General features: G+C 36.9%; 1 protein-coding gene across 1 annotated transcript; it reads right to left on the bottom strand.

The window, feature by feature from the left end:
• LOC120086269 lies at positions 1–11,093 on the bottom strand. Its single transcript, XM_039042823.1, has 9 exons — positions 10,748–11,093; positions 10,365–10,592; positions 10,123–10,244; positions 2,275–2,335; positions 2,012–2,152; positions 1,735–1,842; positions 844–1,072; positions 503–754; positions 1–409 (listed from the first exon to the last, which is right to left on the bottom strand). The coding sequence occupies exons 1-9, from the start codon at positions 10,925–10,927 to the stop codon at positions 327–329; spliced, it is 1,404 nt and encodes a 467-aa protein (XP_038898751.1). The 5' UTR covers positions 10,928–11,093; the 3' UTR covers positions 1–326.
• Positions 11,094–18,915: the final 7,822 nt, after the last annotated feature.

Raw genomic sequence — 18,915 nt, 5'->3', positions numbered from 1 at the left:
AAAAAAAAAAATCGTGGATGTTCACGAATTTGATCCTCATTTTGACCAAGTCCAATCCATATGGCTAACATGATAGCCATCTAGCATCCACAGGGTGATGATCAGACAACTGTAATCATGTACTGGTTATACAAATTTGTCACTCCACAAAATTATCCTATTTTTATCAATACTTCTCTTTGACCCTATTTTTTAGGTATCTTTTCTATATACCTTATTTTTGCCATTACTTTTAAAAATTACATTATTTGATCTTTGCCCTTTTCCAATCGTCTCTAATCTGTAATATAACCAGCCACAAGAAAAAAAAAAAGGTGAAACCCCGGTTAGTCACGCTTGCATTTGCGGACGCAGCTCCTGCATGACAATGTGGCCACATAAGCAATTCCCAACAAAGCGAGAAGAAGTACTGCAATATTGAAGTAAACAAATCATCACTACTGGTGTCTGGCAATTGATTAGCATAGAATTTCAATTCATAAATGCACATTTCGTAACTTACAAGTCAAGGTACTATAAAAAAAAATTGCCAGGCGATATCGGACTATCCATCCCAAATGAACTTCCAGAAGACAATGCCTCTCATACTCTCCCGTATTATTACTGGACAAATACTCACTGTTTCCTGGACGCAACAAACTCAATGGGATGTTTAAACCTACCACTGCAAGTCCATTTGTATCCCGCACTTCCATTTTGATTCTTACTGGAGTTGCACCCCAATCAATTTCAACGACTCCAAAATTTGGTTGGCCTAAAAGGAACCAAGAATTTGTACACAAAGGGGAGGTGAAACAGTGAAGAGCATCTAAAATCTAAACATTGCGAGTGACATGTGCATACCGAACGTGCAGGACTTGTATCTGCATTTGCTTTTCATAACTCTCATTGTAGATGGCGTCAATGATGCAAGAAACCTCACTAAAAATTGTAATGGTTGCGGAACCACCCTTTCAACTGCTTGGGTAAGACCACTTGAGGTTATGTCAAATAGTGGATATTCAACGGCGCAATCATAGCGTGAAATTTCGCCAAAATGAACATCTCCACTTATAAAGAAAACTCCTTGTCTCTTAATCCATAAAAAGACAGAAAGAAGGAAAAGACATAATGCATAGTAGAACAAAATAGATCATAGAGTATTCATCTTGACAATAAATTATCTACATGATAAGACCTATATCACAAGCACAAGGACTAGAGCAGCCTACTTCATATAATACGAGTTTCTTTAACACTCAAATATTGTAGTGTCAAGCACGTTGTCCCATGAGACTAGTCGAGATGCGCGTAAACTAGCTCGGATACTCACAGATACTCAAAAAAATGGTAACAATTTAATCCGGGTAACTAAAAGTTTGTAATAATTTAACCTTTGCCAGAGAAAATGTTACTAAAAGTTAGTGGTGTTTCTTATGTATTTAAATAGATAAATCGGTTGAAGACTAAATGTGTTTATAAACTACATAGACTAAATCATTGTGTAATAAAAAATGAAATTGATACTTAATTTTATTTAGATTTTCTTACGTTAGGGACTAAATTGTTAGAAATTTAAACTACTAAATTATTACAAACAAAAGTTTAGGGACAAAATTCTTCCAAAGAGTTTTAAATTATAAATTATGGAGATTTCTCTCATTCTTTTTTTCCTTTTGGTTGCAGTTTGTTATTTAAAGAGTAGAGGTGCTTGAATAAAAAATGGGAGCGCAAGTGTGAATTAGAGATTTTTACCTTGCTATCTGCAATCAACTTGAAAAGGAGATCTCTCTCCTTGGGGAAACGTCCCCAAGACTCCAAATAGAACAACGGCCTGGTGTTTGCTGAAAGATTTGATATAACCTGAATTGTAGAATAACTGTGACATGTACTCAAAAATAAAGCTGACAACTGCTATGTTACGCAAGACAAGATGTCTTATGATAAGATTTATCGCTGAACAAGTGTAAGAACAGATCCACAGAAAAAGTGCACAGGCTAGAAGTTTATAAACAGAGTATGCTTGAGACACCTGAATGGATGACCCAATTATTGTAACTGCCGACTCTGGACCCTTAAGCTCCTTCTCCAGCCACGTCCATTGAGCAGTACCCAAAATAGTTCCATCACTAAACAGCGGATCACGGTGATATCTAGTATCTAATAGGATAACCTATAAAACTTCAAGTCACAAACATATTTGCTGAAGGCTAAATATATAATGTGATCAAAATACAACCATCATTAAAACCAAATTATGAAGATGAGAATCATCGAAAGATCTCTAAATTGTACCTTAATTTTTTTACCTATAGGGCCTAACATATATGATGCATACACACCATGCTGCTTGCGCCTAGAATGGTAAAAGTTCGGTTAATAATTTAACAGAAAAAATCTACTAAGAGGTAAATTAACAATCCAAGTACGACAGTGCTATAAAATTTAATTTATCTTCTCATTACTGTTTCTCTTACTTCACTCCCTTGTGGAATTTCGTATCTTGTTCAAGAAAATAGTAATAATTTATCACAACAAAATGCCAAGGTGTAGGGCTGACCCAACAATAAAGTACAATATCTTTCCAATTTAATATATTATTCATTATCTATTAATCTTGTACCATTCCTTTCTCCTTTCTATTTTACTATTACACCCATCCTCTTCCACTCCCACTCTATCTCCCTCCCCTCCACACACACACACAGTAGAATGGGTAATTATGCTTAGCAAACTGACAAATAATGTCCTCGGATGGACCAAAAATGTCAAAAGGGTCATGCTGAATCATTTGAAGTTATCTATCTCTTTTCCTTTCTTTTTTAACCAGATATAAAACTGTTCATTAAGGAAATGAGAAGAGACTAATGCTCAAAGATACAAACTTCAAGACAAGTAAACAAAAATAAACAACAAAAAAAAGGAAAGCAGCAACCAAACTAACAAGTATCCCAAGAACAAGACCAAAAACCAAGAAACCAGAAACCCAACTGCAGGATACAAAGTACAAATATGAACAAACAAGTTAACAATGTGAAATAAAACATTCCAGCTTCTACAAATATCTTAAACGAAAAAAACATCAAAAAGCTTTGAAAGAGAACACCAATAAAAAGAGCCAAAGTCTGTTTAAAATCAACCAGATAAGTCACCCCATTATTCTGCCAAATTCTCTTCTTTGATTAAAAAATGTGGTTTGTTGATGAAATCAATTGCAAATCACTTATCATTAGTTGAAGTCTAGTTGATTAAATCAATTCCAAATCACTCATCATTAGTTAAAGTTTAGTTGGGCGGCTTTGTCTAGCAATGGAATTTTTTTTTTTCTTTTTGGAGTTCCCATGATCTTGAGACTAAGACTAAACGTGTTTTTTTAAAGAAGTTTTGATTTCTTTAGCAATTTTCAAGCTTCGAAGTGGCAGCTGGATAGCTTTTTCAGGTTTGGTTTGTGGTTTAACTCCGAAAACAGAAGTCTTGGGGTCCTCGTTTACTCGGGATATCTATCTCCCATATTGGTTCAGCCTTTGACCACTGGGATATAGTTCATGTTCTTGGAATATCTCGGTTTGCAAGCTATTTTAGGTCAAAGATATGCTGAATTTTCACTGGCTCTAGGGTTGTTCCAAAATTTCATATAAAAAGGGAACCAGCATGGCGGATGAAGTGCAACTATCCACCTTTATCAGCCAACTTCCCTCTTTCCATCTTTCTTTTCAGAGTTTACCACTCTTCATATTAAGGGTTCAATACTTTTCTCCTTCTAGAGGAGGTTTAAGGAACTCTAATGGTTCGATCTTTGTTCCAAGGAAATATCCATCAACCTTCTGACCTCTGAGGATGGCTAAGACCATTCCTCTCCATCGGAGACAGTTTTTCTGATCGAGCTTCACTGTCAGAATAGTGCTCAAGGGATGACCAATGGAGTAGCTAAATTATATTAGCTCACGGACAGTGGTGGTTGGGTTATTTGAAGGGTTGTTTGGGGCAACAATAGAGCTTGTGGTGCCTTCATCAGCCTCGAAGTGTATGTTGCTATAAATCTATAATCTTAAAATTGAGCAAATTTCAATCTATATCATACTAGAATATGATGAATCAGAAAACAGAAAACTCTGCCAAAATTTTTATGAACTTTTTTAAAGCGTCGGATTGCTAATCCGTTGTACGATTTTTTTGTACCGAGGGTTCGAATCCCTCTCTTCTCTAATAATTTTGCAAAGAAAATTTTTGCTAGCCGCTTATTTTCTAAACAACTGTTTTAAGAAGTTGACAATGGGTTCCTTAGTTTAGTTCGAATTTATTGTCAGCATGCCATCAACTCCAAGGAGTTCTACAGAATATGAAGGGTCAATGAAGATGGTCGATCACATGGTTGTGATGAAACAAGCTTTGGATCATCTCAAATTAGTTGGTAATCCTATTTTGCTTGATGATTTAGTTTCTTGTGTCCTTGCCGGTCTTAATGCTATGCAAAATATATCCTGATAGTCTGCACGATTGAAGGGAAGATAATTAGCACCTGGCAAGAGTTAGTGTCTATTCTAATAACCTTTGAAACAATTAAGCCCAAGCAATGTGATTAGAGAGATTGTTGAACTATCAGCAAATTTGGCGTACAACAAGCAACAACAGCGCTTCCCAGGCAATCAGTCCTCTAACCATAACAAGTTAATGGTCAAGGATCTGAAAACTCCCCAAACAACTCACCTAGAGGTAATGACAAAGGTCATGGTCAAGGACGATTTGTAAATCAAAGGGGTAACAACTCAAAACCCGCTTGCCAATTTGTTTTTAAAGATAACACCACTCATATGCAAAACATTGAGCATTTGTCAAAGAGGGTGAGCACATATGTAAAGTAGAATATGGCACAGCAATAAGAGTGTTGATATTTCCTTTATTTTCATTTTTATTTTTATTTTTATTTTTATTTTTTTGCTAATATCTCCATTGTATCTATTGTGTTATATTTGCTTGCTGTATTTTTATTTTTATTTTTTCCTTATTTGTAATGAGGTGTTTCTTCTATTTAAGAAACCCTTTCCTCCTAAGAGAAATAAGAAAGAAAATACACTTTCTTTGGTATGGTATCAGAGCAGCCCATTGTTTGAAATGAAACCCTAAAAACTCTTCTTTTTTTTTTTTAACCCTAGAAACCTTATCCCCTGTCGCCGCCGCCTGTGCATCATCACTGCCAATCATTCCATCTCCAGTTCAATTGAAAGTTTTGCATTGGTAATTGAAAATACTGCAACGAAGGCTTCTGATTCGAAGCCAAGGGAGCGTAATTCCCATACCTCTACTGCCATTGTTGTTGACTCCAACTCATTCAATAAAGAGTAAATTGATCAAATTCTGAAGCTGCTAAAGACTAATTCTTCATCTAGTAATCCTAGTATTTCCTTGGCACAATTAGGTAATTATCCTCAAGTTTTTTCTTGCCTTAATTTTTCTCTGTGGATAATAGATTCTAGAGCTTCTGACCATATGACTAGTTCCTCGTGTTTATTTGAATCTTAATCTTCTGTATTTTAATGAAAAAATTCATATTGCCGATGGTAGCTTCACATCTATTGCAGGAAAATGAACTATACACTTAACCCCCAAACTTACTTTACATATTGTCCTTCATGTTCCCAAATTAGCATGTAATTTGTTATATGTTAGTAAAATCTCTAAGGAAGCTAACTGTCGTATTACCTTCTTTGACTCCCATTGTATCTTTCAAGATTAGGAGTCGGGGGAGGCGATTGGACATGCTATGGTGATTAATAGTCTCTATTACTTTGATGAAGTTTCAGCTAGTCATAAAAAGGTTTAGGGCTTGAGTAGTGTATGTTCCCCTTCTGTTAAAGAAACTATAATGCTTTGACATCATAGATTAGAGCATCCAAATTTCTTCTACTTAAAGTATCTATTTCCAAATTTATTTAAAGAATTAGATTGTTCAGTTTTTCAATGTGAAAGTTGCATTTTTGCCCAACATCATCGATCCACTTATTTGTCTAAATCTTACAAGGCTTCATCACCTTTTTCCTTAATTCATACTGATGTTTGGGGGTCCGTCTAAAGTTCTAACTCATAGTGGTAAGTGTTGGTTCGTTACCTTTATAGATGATCACACTCTTTTAACTTGGTTTTATTTGTTGACAAAAAAGTCCAAGGTAAAAGAGGTTTTTGTTCAATTTTACAATATGATTGAGACTCGATTTCAAACTAAAATTTGCATTCTTCATTGTGATAATGACATTGAATAGTTTAACAAACAATTAATCAATTTTTTGCAAGATAAGGGTATGTTTCATCAAGCTACGTGTCGCAACACTCCTTGGCAAAATGGTATTACTGAGCGAAAAAATAGACATTTACTTGAAGTTGCTCATGTCCTTATGTTTTCTATGCATGTACCAAAATATTTGTGGGGTGATACAATCCTTACAGCAGCATAGCACTACCTGATCAATTGAATGTCGTCTAAGATTTTGAATTCTAAAACTCCTCTAAATCACTTCGAAGAGTTTTTTTTTCCCTAATGTTCGGCTGTTTTCTGATTTACCACTAAAATTATTTGGATTTACTGCTTATGTTCATGCTTCTACCCTTTCTCGAACTAAACTTGATCCTCCAGCTGTTAAATGCATTTTTGTAGGTTATATCTCTCATCAGAAAGCTTACAAATGTTTTGATCCTTCGACCAACAAGTATTTTGGAAGTATGGACATGTCTTTTTTGGAAATCAACCCTTTTTCAACCCAAATCCTCTTCAAAAGGAGACATTTAACCTTGAAGATAATTTTTGGGACGCTTCACCTCTCCCAAACATCATTGGTTCTGAAATTATGAGTTCTAGTCCTTCGATGCCAAGTATGGAACGTTCTTCTTCAGGGGGAGAAACACTACAAACTAACTCAACAAGTCAAAATCCTGAACTTCAAGCTTATACTAGAAGAAATTGACTCAAAGGGATCGAGATCAAACAATTGACTTATCACAGGACCAATCTAATGCTCCAATGAGTGATTTTGAAGATCTAAGCATTAGATGCTACTCCTATTCCTCTTAATTCTTCATCTCCTCATAATCCTTTACATGACGTCTCTAATCTTGATATTCCAATTGCCATAGGAAAGGTACCCGTAAATATACCAAATATCCCATTGCAAACTATCTTTCTTATCATAGATTGTTTGACTGCCATAAAGTCTTCATATCCAAAATAAATAACCTATTTGTTCCAAGGAATATACAGGTGGCCCTAAATGATTTAAATCGGAAATTAGCAGTAATGGAAGAGATGAATGCGCTTAACAAAATTGCACATAGGACATAGTTGAACTACCAAAAGTAAAGAAAACAGTAGGATGCAAACGGGTGTTCACTGTAAAATGAAAAGCTTATGGTAGTATTGAAAGGTACAAGGCTAGATTAGTTACCAAGGGGTTCACTCAGACCTATGGAATTGATTATCAAGAAACATTTTCTCCAGTTGCTAAAATTAACTCTATTAGAATTTTGTTGTTTATTGCAGTTAAGTTTGATTGGTCTCTTTATCAACTTAATGTTAAGAATGTCTTTCTCAATGGGGATCTTGAAGAAGAGGTGTTTATGGACTTGCCACCTGGTTTTGAAGTGAATCTAGGGGTTAACAAATTGTGCAAGTTAAAGAAATCATTATACGGCCTTAAACAGCCTCCTAAAACATGGTTTGAACGTTTTGGAAAGGCAGTCAAAAGCTATGGATTCAGTCAAAGTCAAGCCGACCATACTATATTCTATAAATATACTAGAAATGACAAGGTTGTTATTTTGATAGTGTATGTTGATGATATCATACTTACCAGTAATGATGAGACAGGACTTAATATCTTGAAGAAAAAACTAGCCAATGATTTCCAAATCAAGGACTTGGGAACCTTAAAGTATTCCTAGGCATGGAGTTTGCCAGGTCCAAAAGTGGCATTCTGGTCAACCAAAGGAAGCATATTCATGATCTACTGAACGAGACAGGTTTACTTGGTGCAAGGTAGCAGAAACTCCCATTGAGCAAAATTTTAAATTGGTTGTTGCAATTGAAAAAGAGGTAAAAGAAAAAGAAAAGTACCAGAGACTTGTGGAGAGACTCATATACCTCTCTCACACATGCCTTGACATTGCTTTTGCAATCAGTATAGTAAGCTAGTTCATGCATGCTCCGGTCCCAGTCCACTTTGAAGCAGTTTATAGAATCTTAATATATTTGAAAGATACTCCAAATCATACTATGTTCTATAAACATACTGTAAATGGCGAGCTTGTTGTTTTGATAGTGTATGTTGATGATATCATACTTATAGGTAATAATGAGATGGGACTGAACATCTTGAAGAAAAAACTAGCTAATGATTTCCAAATCAAGGACTTGGGAACCTTAAAGTATTTCCTAGGCATGGAGTTTGCCGGGTCCAAAAGTGGCATTCTTGTCAACCAAAGGAAGTATATTCTTGAGACAGGTTTTACTTGGTTGCAAGGTAGCAGAAACTCCCATTTAACAAAATTTTTTGGAGCTCTGAGACAATGTAAAACTTTTAGGTTCGAGAGAATCAGAATCAGAATACTTTATTCCATTCACTTATATACATGTGTACAAGAATGACCAAAGAAGGAACGCATAGAAAAGGCCATAAAAGAAAAATATAACAAAGATATTTACAATAATAAAAAAAATCCCTAATATTAGAACAATGACAAGTGTAAATGCTCTCCCTTTAGCAGCAAATTCTATGTTTCACTCTCAAAGCAAGCACATTGAATTTGATATTTGTTTTGTGCACGATAAAGTTCTTGCCAAGAAAGTTTATGTTTGGCATGTACCTTATGGCTTGACTAAACCATTATCAGAATCTCACTTCCCTAATTTCAAACAAACTCAGGGATTTTTTTTTATTTTGTTGGCATTCTTTGTATACATGTCTCATTTGTATAGGAAATATCTTACTACTTATGTGACCCCTTAGTAGCTGGCTTTGTTTGGGATTCTTTTCTTTAGACATTTAGTGTCATGGTTGCTCGGCACAAAGACATTGGTGCCACGATTGAGGAGTCCCTTTTCAACCCACCCCTTGGGGAGAAGGGTCACTTTCTTTTTAGCTTGCGGGAGTGCGCTATTTTGTAGGTTTTGTCGGGTGACCAGAATAGTAAGGTATTTAGATGTATGGAGAGGGTTCCCAGTGAGATGTGGTCTCTTGTTCATTGTCATGTTTCTTTGTGGGTTTCAATTTCAAAGCGTGTTTTTTAACTATTCTACCGGTGTTATTTTGCATAGTTGGAGTTCCTTTTTATAGAGGGTGTTCCTTCCTTTTGTGGGTTGGTTTTTTTGTATGCCCCTTGTATTCTTTTATTTTTCTTCTCAATGAAAGTGGTTATTCTCATTGAAAAAAAAATGTGGCCCCTCAGTAATTGGAAATAATCACTAAATACTGATCTCATTCTCTACACTTGATAATTTTTCTATCTTTGTGAAATTCTCTCTTTAAGAAATTTATGCCTGCCAACACCAGAGGTCGAGGGAAGTTGGTGAAATGGTAATAGGAGACCCAACAAGGCAAATGGATTCACAAGTAAAGTTCTAGAAAACCCAATATAAATCTACTATACAACTTCCTAAACAATTTTAGATATATATATCTATATATATTCACATACATACATATACATAAGGGAGAAAGAACCAAAAGTGGTCTAGTTCATTCTAGCATAGCCAATCACCGACGTTGAAGCATGATAACTCATGAGCATATGCTTCACAGCTCAAATTCAATTCAAGTGGTGAAAGTCAAATGCTTTCCGTAACAATTTTGCTATTTCAGATGGAGATAGCGAGAGAAGAGGAGGCATGTACATGAATGAAGAATAAGATGATATGACGTAGAAATAGTAGATGTACTACACAATGCATACATACAGAATAATGTTATGCATAATGCTAACAAAAAATTTTAATATCAACGCCAATTTTCTAATATCAGTTAACGGAAGTACTATGGAGTAATCAAATACACGGAATAAATTGCAAGATTAAAATGGAGAAATAATAATAAGATAAACCAAAGAAACACAAGCATTAGGTCAGAAAATAATATGTAGAAGTAGAAAATGAACTCCCACCTTGGACTATCAAGAGGTTCATCTAAAAAATCAAGGAGAAGCTTCTGATTAGTGACCTTCTCGGTAAATTCCTTTCCAGCATTGTTTAATCCATAATCATGGTCATCCCAGACACCGATTACCTAAAACAGCACAATGACTGACTAAAAAACAAAGGCACCCACCTTTAACCGTTAAAATTTTAGTCATTTTAAAATCAAATAATGTACTAGACTTTTCGATGAATTTAACAGATCGGGCACCTTGGTCTTCTGTCTAAGCCGAGAATAACCCGGAACTGTCTTGCCCTTCTTGTATTTGAGCATCATTTCCTGCTTAGACGAAGGAACGAAACGTGGAACATTTTTCCATGGTCCCACCGTCCTTTCTCGACCAAGTAATTTGAAAGGACGCCTAATGTCTCCATAGATGTTATCACCAAGCCAAATGAAAACTTGCGGGTCGAAGTTGATTATGGAATTCCAGATTGGCTGCAAAAAAACAACTCCATTTAAACTGTTACTCCTGTAATAACAACACTGTTTTTTCATTTATTTGACATCCCAATACAAAATTGTTTCAGAACGAATCAGTAGATAAAGTTCATTAAAAAAGAAACAACAACAACAAACAAGCAAAATAAAACCTGAGAAGCATCCTGGTTAGCGCATGATCCAAACGCAATCCTGGATACCACAGGCTGAGGCTCCATCAGTTGCTCCTGTTGTGAAGCACTGCTGCTAGGAAACAGAAATCCAGCGACCGCCACTCCAGTCACAATGAAAAACCGCCACCATCTCCATCTTCTCTCATTGCCCATCTCCATTTCTTCCTTCCCTTGATGGAAAGCAGGATTTGTTTGGTAACAGCAGAAAATGTTGAACTAATGGTATAGATAAATGAATAAATTTCGTACTGATATGGATAATCGACAAGACCAAAATGATTTTTGTGGGAAATTTGTATGGATGCCCCTTTTGAGGGGCCAAATAAAAAATGGCTTAGCTAAAAAAAAGGAAACACGGGAAAAATGGCTTCTATTTTCATCGTCCGCCTACAAAATTGGGAATTTTGTATGAATGGCCCAAAATCAAGGGTCCAAATGAAATTTGGTTTTTTTCTCAAATTTTCAGTGATATATGGTATTATGCTTGCATCAACGGCATGTGAATTTATCATACCGTCCCACAAAAGAGATTGACAGGCCTTGTGCATTCTACTCTCGGTTCTCCATCTCGTCTCTCAATTCTCACTCTCGTTCCACTTCATCAAATATTTTGACTTCTCATCCGTCACTCGCTCTCAATTCTCATATACCCACCTCAGTTCTCGCTCTCGCTTATCTTCATAACATTTTCTGGTAATTAATGCGCATTGCACGTCAATTAATTTGAATATTCATTCATTCCTTTCAAATCAATTTGAGTAAATTAGATTAAGTAAATTGGTTAACAAGTCTCATTTGTGAAAAACAAAAACTTTAGAAATCAAACCAAGTAGAAAACCTCACATCCAAAATTCGTGAAAAGCCCATACAACCAAGCAGTGAAAAAGAATTAGCAACAAATACGAAACCGATATTATAGTCGTTTAGCTTCAAACACTAAGTAAGTCTTCACACTTTTTCTCTTCAGTCTTCACACTTTTTCTCTTCTTTTGAACATTGTTAAGTATTTGTTGGGGTGAGATGCAATGATCTCCGAGTAGTAAGAGGGTGACACAAGAGATAATGAATGATTACATAAAATAACCTCAGATTTTAATTCATTGGATTGGGTTAATGCAAAATAAATGTCAAATAGAATAACGACTTATTTTATTAAACAAATAATGTGTGTACAAAATGTACAAACTACGAGACCCACAAGATTTAGGGTACCAACCCCAACATATTCAACATGGTGGAACATGGGATGATAGCAAATTGTGCTATGATGGAGGTGTTTTGAAGGCATCATAGTTCAAAGTACATGGGGGTATAAAGAATTGAAAGATTGTGTTTACAAAGTAGAAGGGGTCAATCCATCATAAGTCAACATTGTAATGAGGGTTCGATATAAGATGAACTTGTATGGACCTCTGATATGCTTAAAGGACGACAATGACATTATTTTTCTATTGGATAAGTTGGATCAAAATAGATCTCAGATTTATGTTCGTGTTGAAAGGAAACCTAAAGATAAGACCGTAGATGAAATGCAGACAAAACAACAGATAAAACAACGGAAAAAATAGCTAACAGAAGTGTTGGGATTGGTGTCCTAATTCTCCCGGAGTATTATAGTTTGTAATCTATACACATTGTTATGAATAAAATAAGAGTTATTTTATTTGGCATTTACTCATATCCAATAAACAAAGCTCCATGGTTATTGTATGTAAACTTAAGCATGTATTTGAGATATACAAGTGGATCATGCCTTAAGTGATAACCTAAAAAGGTCTGTAGTATAAAGATTAAGGAAGGATACCTGATCCTAGTGACACTACGGATATGGCCTGCTTTGTAGAGGTTTGCAAATGTTGTAAACTACTACAGATAGTAGATCCTGACCATTCATGTGAAGACATGCGAGCGGGGGTGTCCTATACAAAGAGTTTGTATAAGATCGGATAACGAGATGACTAGTCTCTGATATAACGCCGTTGATACTAGAGACTTACATCTCACCTAAACGACCATAGGTGACATGACCTCAATCCAGAGTGTTTTGGGAACTCCTGCCTTTGAGGGCGGTCCTTTGATTAGTATGGGTGAAAGTGGTCAGATTGCCAACTCAACATGCCTACCTTTCTGGGGACTTGTCTAATTTGGGAGCTGAGAACTCAATTACACAAGATGGAATTCACTTCTTCCCCGAAACAGGGGTAAATAGATAGATTGCTCCCTTAAAGGCTGATTCTGTGGCTTGAACATAGAGGTCACAACTTCACTTTGGAAGAGATGACTCAGTCATAGTAAGACTATGACTTATGTTCATTAGAGGGATCAGTGGTACTTAAGGAGTTAGATGCAACTACAGGGACATAACGGTTATTGGCCCAACTATACTTACGAGTGATCTATGAAGGGTTATTGCATTATTGATTGGTTGATATGGACACGTAATATATTTGTGATAAGGAGAGTTCAGCTATCGGTCTTTAGTGAAGTGCCTGATAGTTAATGGATGGTGGATCTCATGACTAAAGAGTTTAGTCAGTTATTCACGTACCGTTAGAGCTTCGAGCTACAGGTCCATAAGGTCCCCTTGGTAGCTCAATGGATTCAAGTTGAGAATCAGTTTTTGGTGTTATTTTGAAATTTTCAAATTAAAAAGAGGTAATTCAATTATATATGATATGATCGGTGTGATGTATGAGATACATCAAGTGGAGGATTAATGTAAATGAGATTTATATTAAGGACCATGAAATAGAAAAAGAGCTATGGTTTATATGTTTCATGAGATGAAATATTAAAACTATAGGTTATAAATATACTATGGTAAGTTGGTTATCATATATATTTATAATAATATAAATTATTGGATAATTATCTATTTTTCTCTAACAACCAATTGAATGGGAGATTATTGGTAGTTTCATGGTAACCGTGAGATAAAAGGGAAAATGTTATCCTAAATTTAGTAGTTGTTGATTGAGATTTTCCATTCTCGGGATTACTCACAGTTGGCTGTCAAGTGAATGAGATATACTAAACGACAGCTGAAGAGAGACTAAGCGATCATGGAGTGACACTACATGATAGTTCACTCAACTGGCCATTAACTAAACGATCGCGAAGCTTTTGCTAAACGATCGCAGTGCATTTGTTAAACGATTGGGCATCATCTATACGATAGACTTTGTTATCTCCCACTTGCTCAATCATTTACACAATTGTTCTTCCTCCAGTCTCGTCCTCTAACCAAGTCCACACATAGCCCACACTTCTGGATTCTCACACCGAGAATACCAGGTAGCCATTGTGGTGGTGTCATACTCAACGCGACATAGTTCGAGGTTTTTGGAGGCCATTTGCGGTGTTCGTGTGGTGGTTGCTGATTGATCATGTTATGTTGTGGTCGAAGAGTTCGAGCATTCGTGAGGTGCAGTCTTGGAGATTATTCGAGCGTTCGTGATCGAGGGTGGTTGAAGATGAGTCTTCAAAGGTATGATGTTCTATCCCTTGATCTTTGTTAAACATGTTGTAATTTCGTGTATTGCATGACCAGTTAGTTTCCGTTTCTTGATTGTAATTGTTAATGTTCAAATACGAATGGAACTTAGAACGATCATTCCGCTGCTCATGGAAATCCTCATGTCCAATTTTCTTTAATCAGTATTAAAGCTAGATTATTCTGATATTCCAAATTTCACTTCTGTTTTAAACTTCTTTTATAGTCGTGGTGGGATTTCTGCATTGTGTTTAATTGTTAAATGCGTTTACGGATGGCATTGATGAATGTTTACGGTTTAATTACCTCTGTTTAAAGCTTTCTTTAAATTGCAAAGTGTTAATTTGTAAGGCCCCTATGTTTTTTGGGCATAATTAACTTGCAATCGAGTCTGTAATTCAAAGTGTTTGAGTTTGTTGAGTCATTTATGATGAAGTATCGAAGCATGGAGATGCGATTCTCAGCAAGGAAGAAGACCAATAATTGGTCGTGTTGTGTAGCCTCAGGTAAATGATCGTTGGGATTTGGCTAAACAATTGTGTAGATTTTTCTATATGATCATGTAGTATTTACTAAACGATCATTTAGATAATGTTAAACGATGGGGTAAATCGTTTACTTTATCGCGTAGTGTTGGTTGCCCGATCGCATAGACGCTGGAGGTAAACAATCGAGTGGGAGCATTTGATGCTCATCGTTTAGAAAAAGACGTGCGCGCTAAATGATCGTATAGTTAGCATGCCCATCGCATAGTCACTGACTACACGATCACACGGTATACGATATGAAGGCACTCGCTCAGCGATCGTGCTTCATTGCATCATTTTCGTTTAGACGATCGTATAAGGCTTGCATTGCGGGGCGTGCTACATGATCGCGTACCTCATGCTTCATCACATAGTAAAAGGTACACAATTGTTGCTAAACAATCGTTTAGCTCTGGAAGCGTTGGTAAACAATTGAGTAAAGCGTTTACTCTTTCATGTAGACGATCGTGAGGAAGTTTGTTACATGATCAGTGGAGACGCGAACTTTGACCGAACGGTTCAAGACCCGGTTCATCTGTTTGAACCAGAAACTCTTTGCATTTGTAATAGTTAGCTTTTAGTTTTGAGGATTATAGGCTATTTTTCCCGGTTCATCAACATTTTGTTTGTTATACATGAGATGTGGTTTATATGGCAAAGTGTTTGACATATAGATTTGAAACCCACCTTAAGTTGTGCAATTATTTATGCATCATGTATTATGATTGTTATAATATTATAGAAAGAAATTACAAAAGTGCATGCGCATGCATCATGAAATATAAGAGTTATATTTGTGCATGTGATAATGGGCAGAAATACACGTTATTACAGTGCTAAGTTCTTAAACAATGATGGCTTGCGTTGATAAAATATGTTAGATTGCGTCCAAAAAACATTAAGTTTATAACATTGCGGTCGCATGCGTTCATCGCATAGGAACAGTTAGTTTTTGTGTTTGTATGCAGAATATGCGTTGACGCAAGGTGAAAAGCACGATCATAAGAGATCAACGGATGAGCGTAGCATTACCGCAAGGCTTTGCGGTGATTTATGTTCGCAAACATCTACTCAAGAAGGATTGTCACATAGAGCCGACGCAACTTGGTAGGCACATCTGGGTGAAAGGCATAATTAATCACGATGGGATAGAAAGTTGATTACGGTCGAATCCAAATTAAGTTGACAGCCGCTAACGATAACAAGTACATTAAGCTTTTCGGTGACAAATATTCAGCGCATCAGTCAGGGAATTAAAGTCATCCCATCTTTGCAATCATAAGAGAGAATCCGCCCTTCACCCCGAAGCTCTATAAATACCAAAGGCATCCTTCAGAAAAGGGGTTTGGTTCAGTTAACTCAGCACGTCTTTGTTCATAGTTTTTCTTTTATCTTGAAGAAGGTGGAGCAAGAGAAGAGTAGAGATGTCGGAAGTTCACTTAGGGCAACTCGAGAGAGAACCCGGAGGCATAAAAGCAGAGAGCGGGCTGACTCTCGTGAGAGCTAGATTATCTTTTGAACACGAGTAGAAAAGACAGTGTAAAAGCCTGGGAAGCAAGAGATTGCTACCAGACTCTTTATTCTTTTCTTGCATTGTTATTTTATACTTCATCTTTATTTTTATACAATGGAAGTTCTTATTCTACATCTATTCACTCTCTTAGCACGCATGAGTAGCTAAACTTGTCGAATGGGTTGAGAAGAACTAAGCTTACATGGCCTAGGATGTTCATTGCTTGTGATTATCTTGTGTTATGCTGTGCCAAACATCCCTTTAGAGCTACTCGAGAGAGAGTCTAAAGAAAGAACCTATGACTTAAGAGAGCTAGGTTAGAATCTAGACTCGAGAGAGCAAGATTTGAATTGCATAAACAAAAGATAGGGACTTAGAGATAAGCTCTGTTTGCCAACTTGCATCGTATGCATTCTAGAGATAGGAATGATATTATGTGGTCACCTTATTTTTGTGTGTGTCATTTTGTCATCGCATAAATAAGAATAGAGGCTTATGTATAGGTTTTATAGACTTATCGCATATATCGCATGTGTTCTAGCATTAGAAGCCGTAGCATTTGCATCCAGAGATGGTTTACTATTGTACGTGTATTGCATGATCGCATAGCATGAACGCATCCTAGGAAGTGTTAGCCGAAACCCTTTTCAACCCGTTCACCGCATACTCATCGTATCTTCCGTTTTATCAACTCTTTTCGAACTTTGCCCCATTTGTTTATTTTCATTACCGCAACAAACAAAACCAACAACTATTTGAGTTATCGTTACCTCAAGGTCTTCTGAAAAAATTACCACCGCAACCTGTTTTCCCAAGTCCCTGAGTTCGACCCTGGACTTACCAGAAAAATCAGTGGGGTTTACACTTGGATTCCACTGAGAAAACTTGAGTGCTCAATGCATTTTCATCATCGCATTTCATCCATAATTCCACATCATAAAATAATGCATCAAGTTTTTGGCGCCGTTGCCAGGGACTTCAACTAAATAGTGTGCTAACGGTAATTTTTCTGATTTATTTGCACACTCTCAATCTCTGGTGAATTATGACCCAGAGATTGAGAGGACGTTCAGAAGAAGATTAAGAGACCGGCAACAACAATAGTCAAACAAATAAGATATGGTGGAGCAGCTTGGAAACGGAGCACCAAACAAAAATAACGTCATGGTGAATCCAATCCTTTTGGGTAACGATCGTAATAGGATGCAAGCACTTTTGTGTCATGGTGAATCCAATCCAATTAAGAGACCGCCATGGTGAATCCAACAATAGTCTCTTAATCCAAACAAAAATAACGTCATGGTGAATCCAATCCTTCTGGGTAACGATCGTCATGTTGAATCCAATCCTTCTGGGTAACGATCATAACAAAAATAACATCATGGTGAATCCAACAATAGTCTATTAATCCAATCCAATTAAGAGACCGCCAACATCTAGAATACTTTTGTGTTCCCGAACATCTCTGCCGAAGTTCGACTAACTTTGTTTCCATTTTCTCTGTGTGATCAGGCAAGAAAATGGGCGTATTCCCTCGAGCCGGGAGAGATCACTTCATGGGAACAGGTCGTAGAGAAGTTCATGAAGAAATACTTTCCATCGACTGAGAATGCTAGACGAAGGAAACTAATCACTAATTTGAACAAGACATGGACGAATCACTCAGCGATGCATGGACGAGGTTTAAGAGGTTGGTCTTGGATTGTCCACATAATGGATTGCCATACTGCCTTCAGATAGAAATCTCTTATCATGGTTTAAATCTCGTTTTGCAGACCGCTGCCAATGCAGCAGCCGCTGATGATCTGCTTGACAAAACGTATGACGAGGCTAAGAACATCTTGGATCGCATCTCTAAAAACCACGAGGATTGGAGAGAGAGTGATCAAAGACTGAGAATCAAGGATAACGACGCAAGTAATGGTGCTATTACTTCACTACAGAATCAGATGACCGCAATGACGAACTTAATTCAGGGAATTACGATCAACAATCCAACACCGCAAAATGGGCAAGTCAACACCATTAGTCAAAACATCGCAAGGTGTGCGACTTGCGATGATGGGTACACAATGGAAAAATGCCCACAGAATCCACAGTCTATTTACTTTGTAAAAAAATAACCCATTTTCTAATACCTACAACCCCGGGTGGAGAAACCACCCCAATTTTGCATGGAAGAATCAACAGCGAAATTTTCAATCTGTGGCGCAGAAAGAGGGGCCACCTGGATTCTTCCCGCGAAATAATGGCTGTCTCTTATACACATCTAGATGTGTATAAGAGACAGATCCAACCCCGAGTGGAGAAACCACCCCAACTTTTCATTGAATCAGCAGCAGAATTTCCAATATGTGGCACAAAAAGAAGGGCCACCTGGATTCTTCCTGCAATAACGGTCAGACAAGCAATCAAGCCAGTAGCTCACAACCGCCGCAATCCTCCTCCCTAGAAAGCCTATTAAAGCAGTATATAGAGAAAAACGAAACTATGCTTCAAAGTCAGGCTACGTCCATCTACAATCTAGAATTACAGATGGGACAGACCGCAAGGGGCTCTGTCGAGTTCAACAGAACTCCCATACAACCCGGGGGGATCAGGTAAAGAGCAATGT

Source organism: Benincasa hispida, chromosome 9 (assembly GCF_009727055.1).
Source record: "Benincasa hispida cultivar B227 chromosome 9, ASM972705v1, whole genome shotgun sequence".
NCBI lineage: Eukaryota > Viridiplantae > Streptophyta > Magnoliopsida > Cucurbitales > Cucurbitaceae > Benincasa > Benincasa hispida.
The sequence above is the reverse complement of the archived record's forward strand: the minus strand, read 5'-3'. Positions and strand labels throughout refer to the sequence as shown.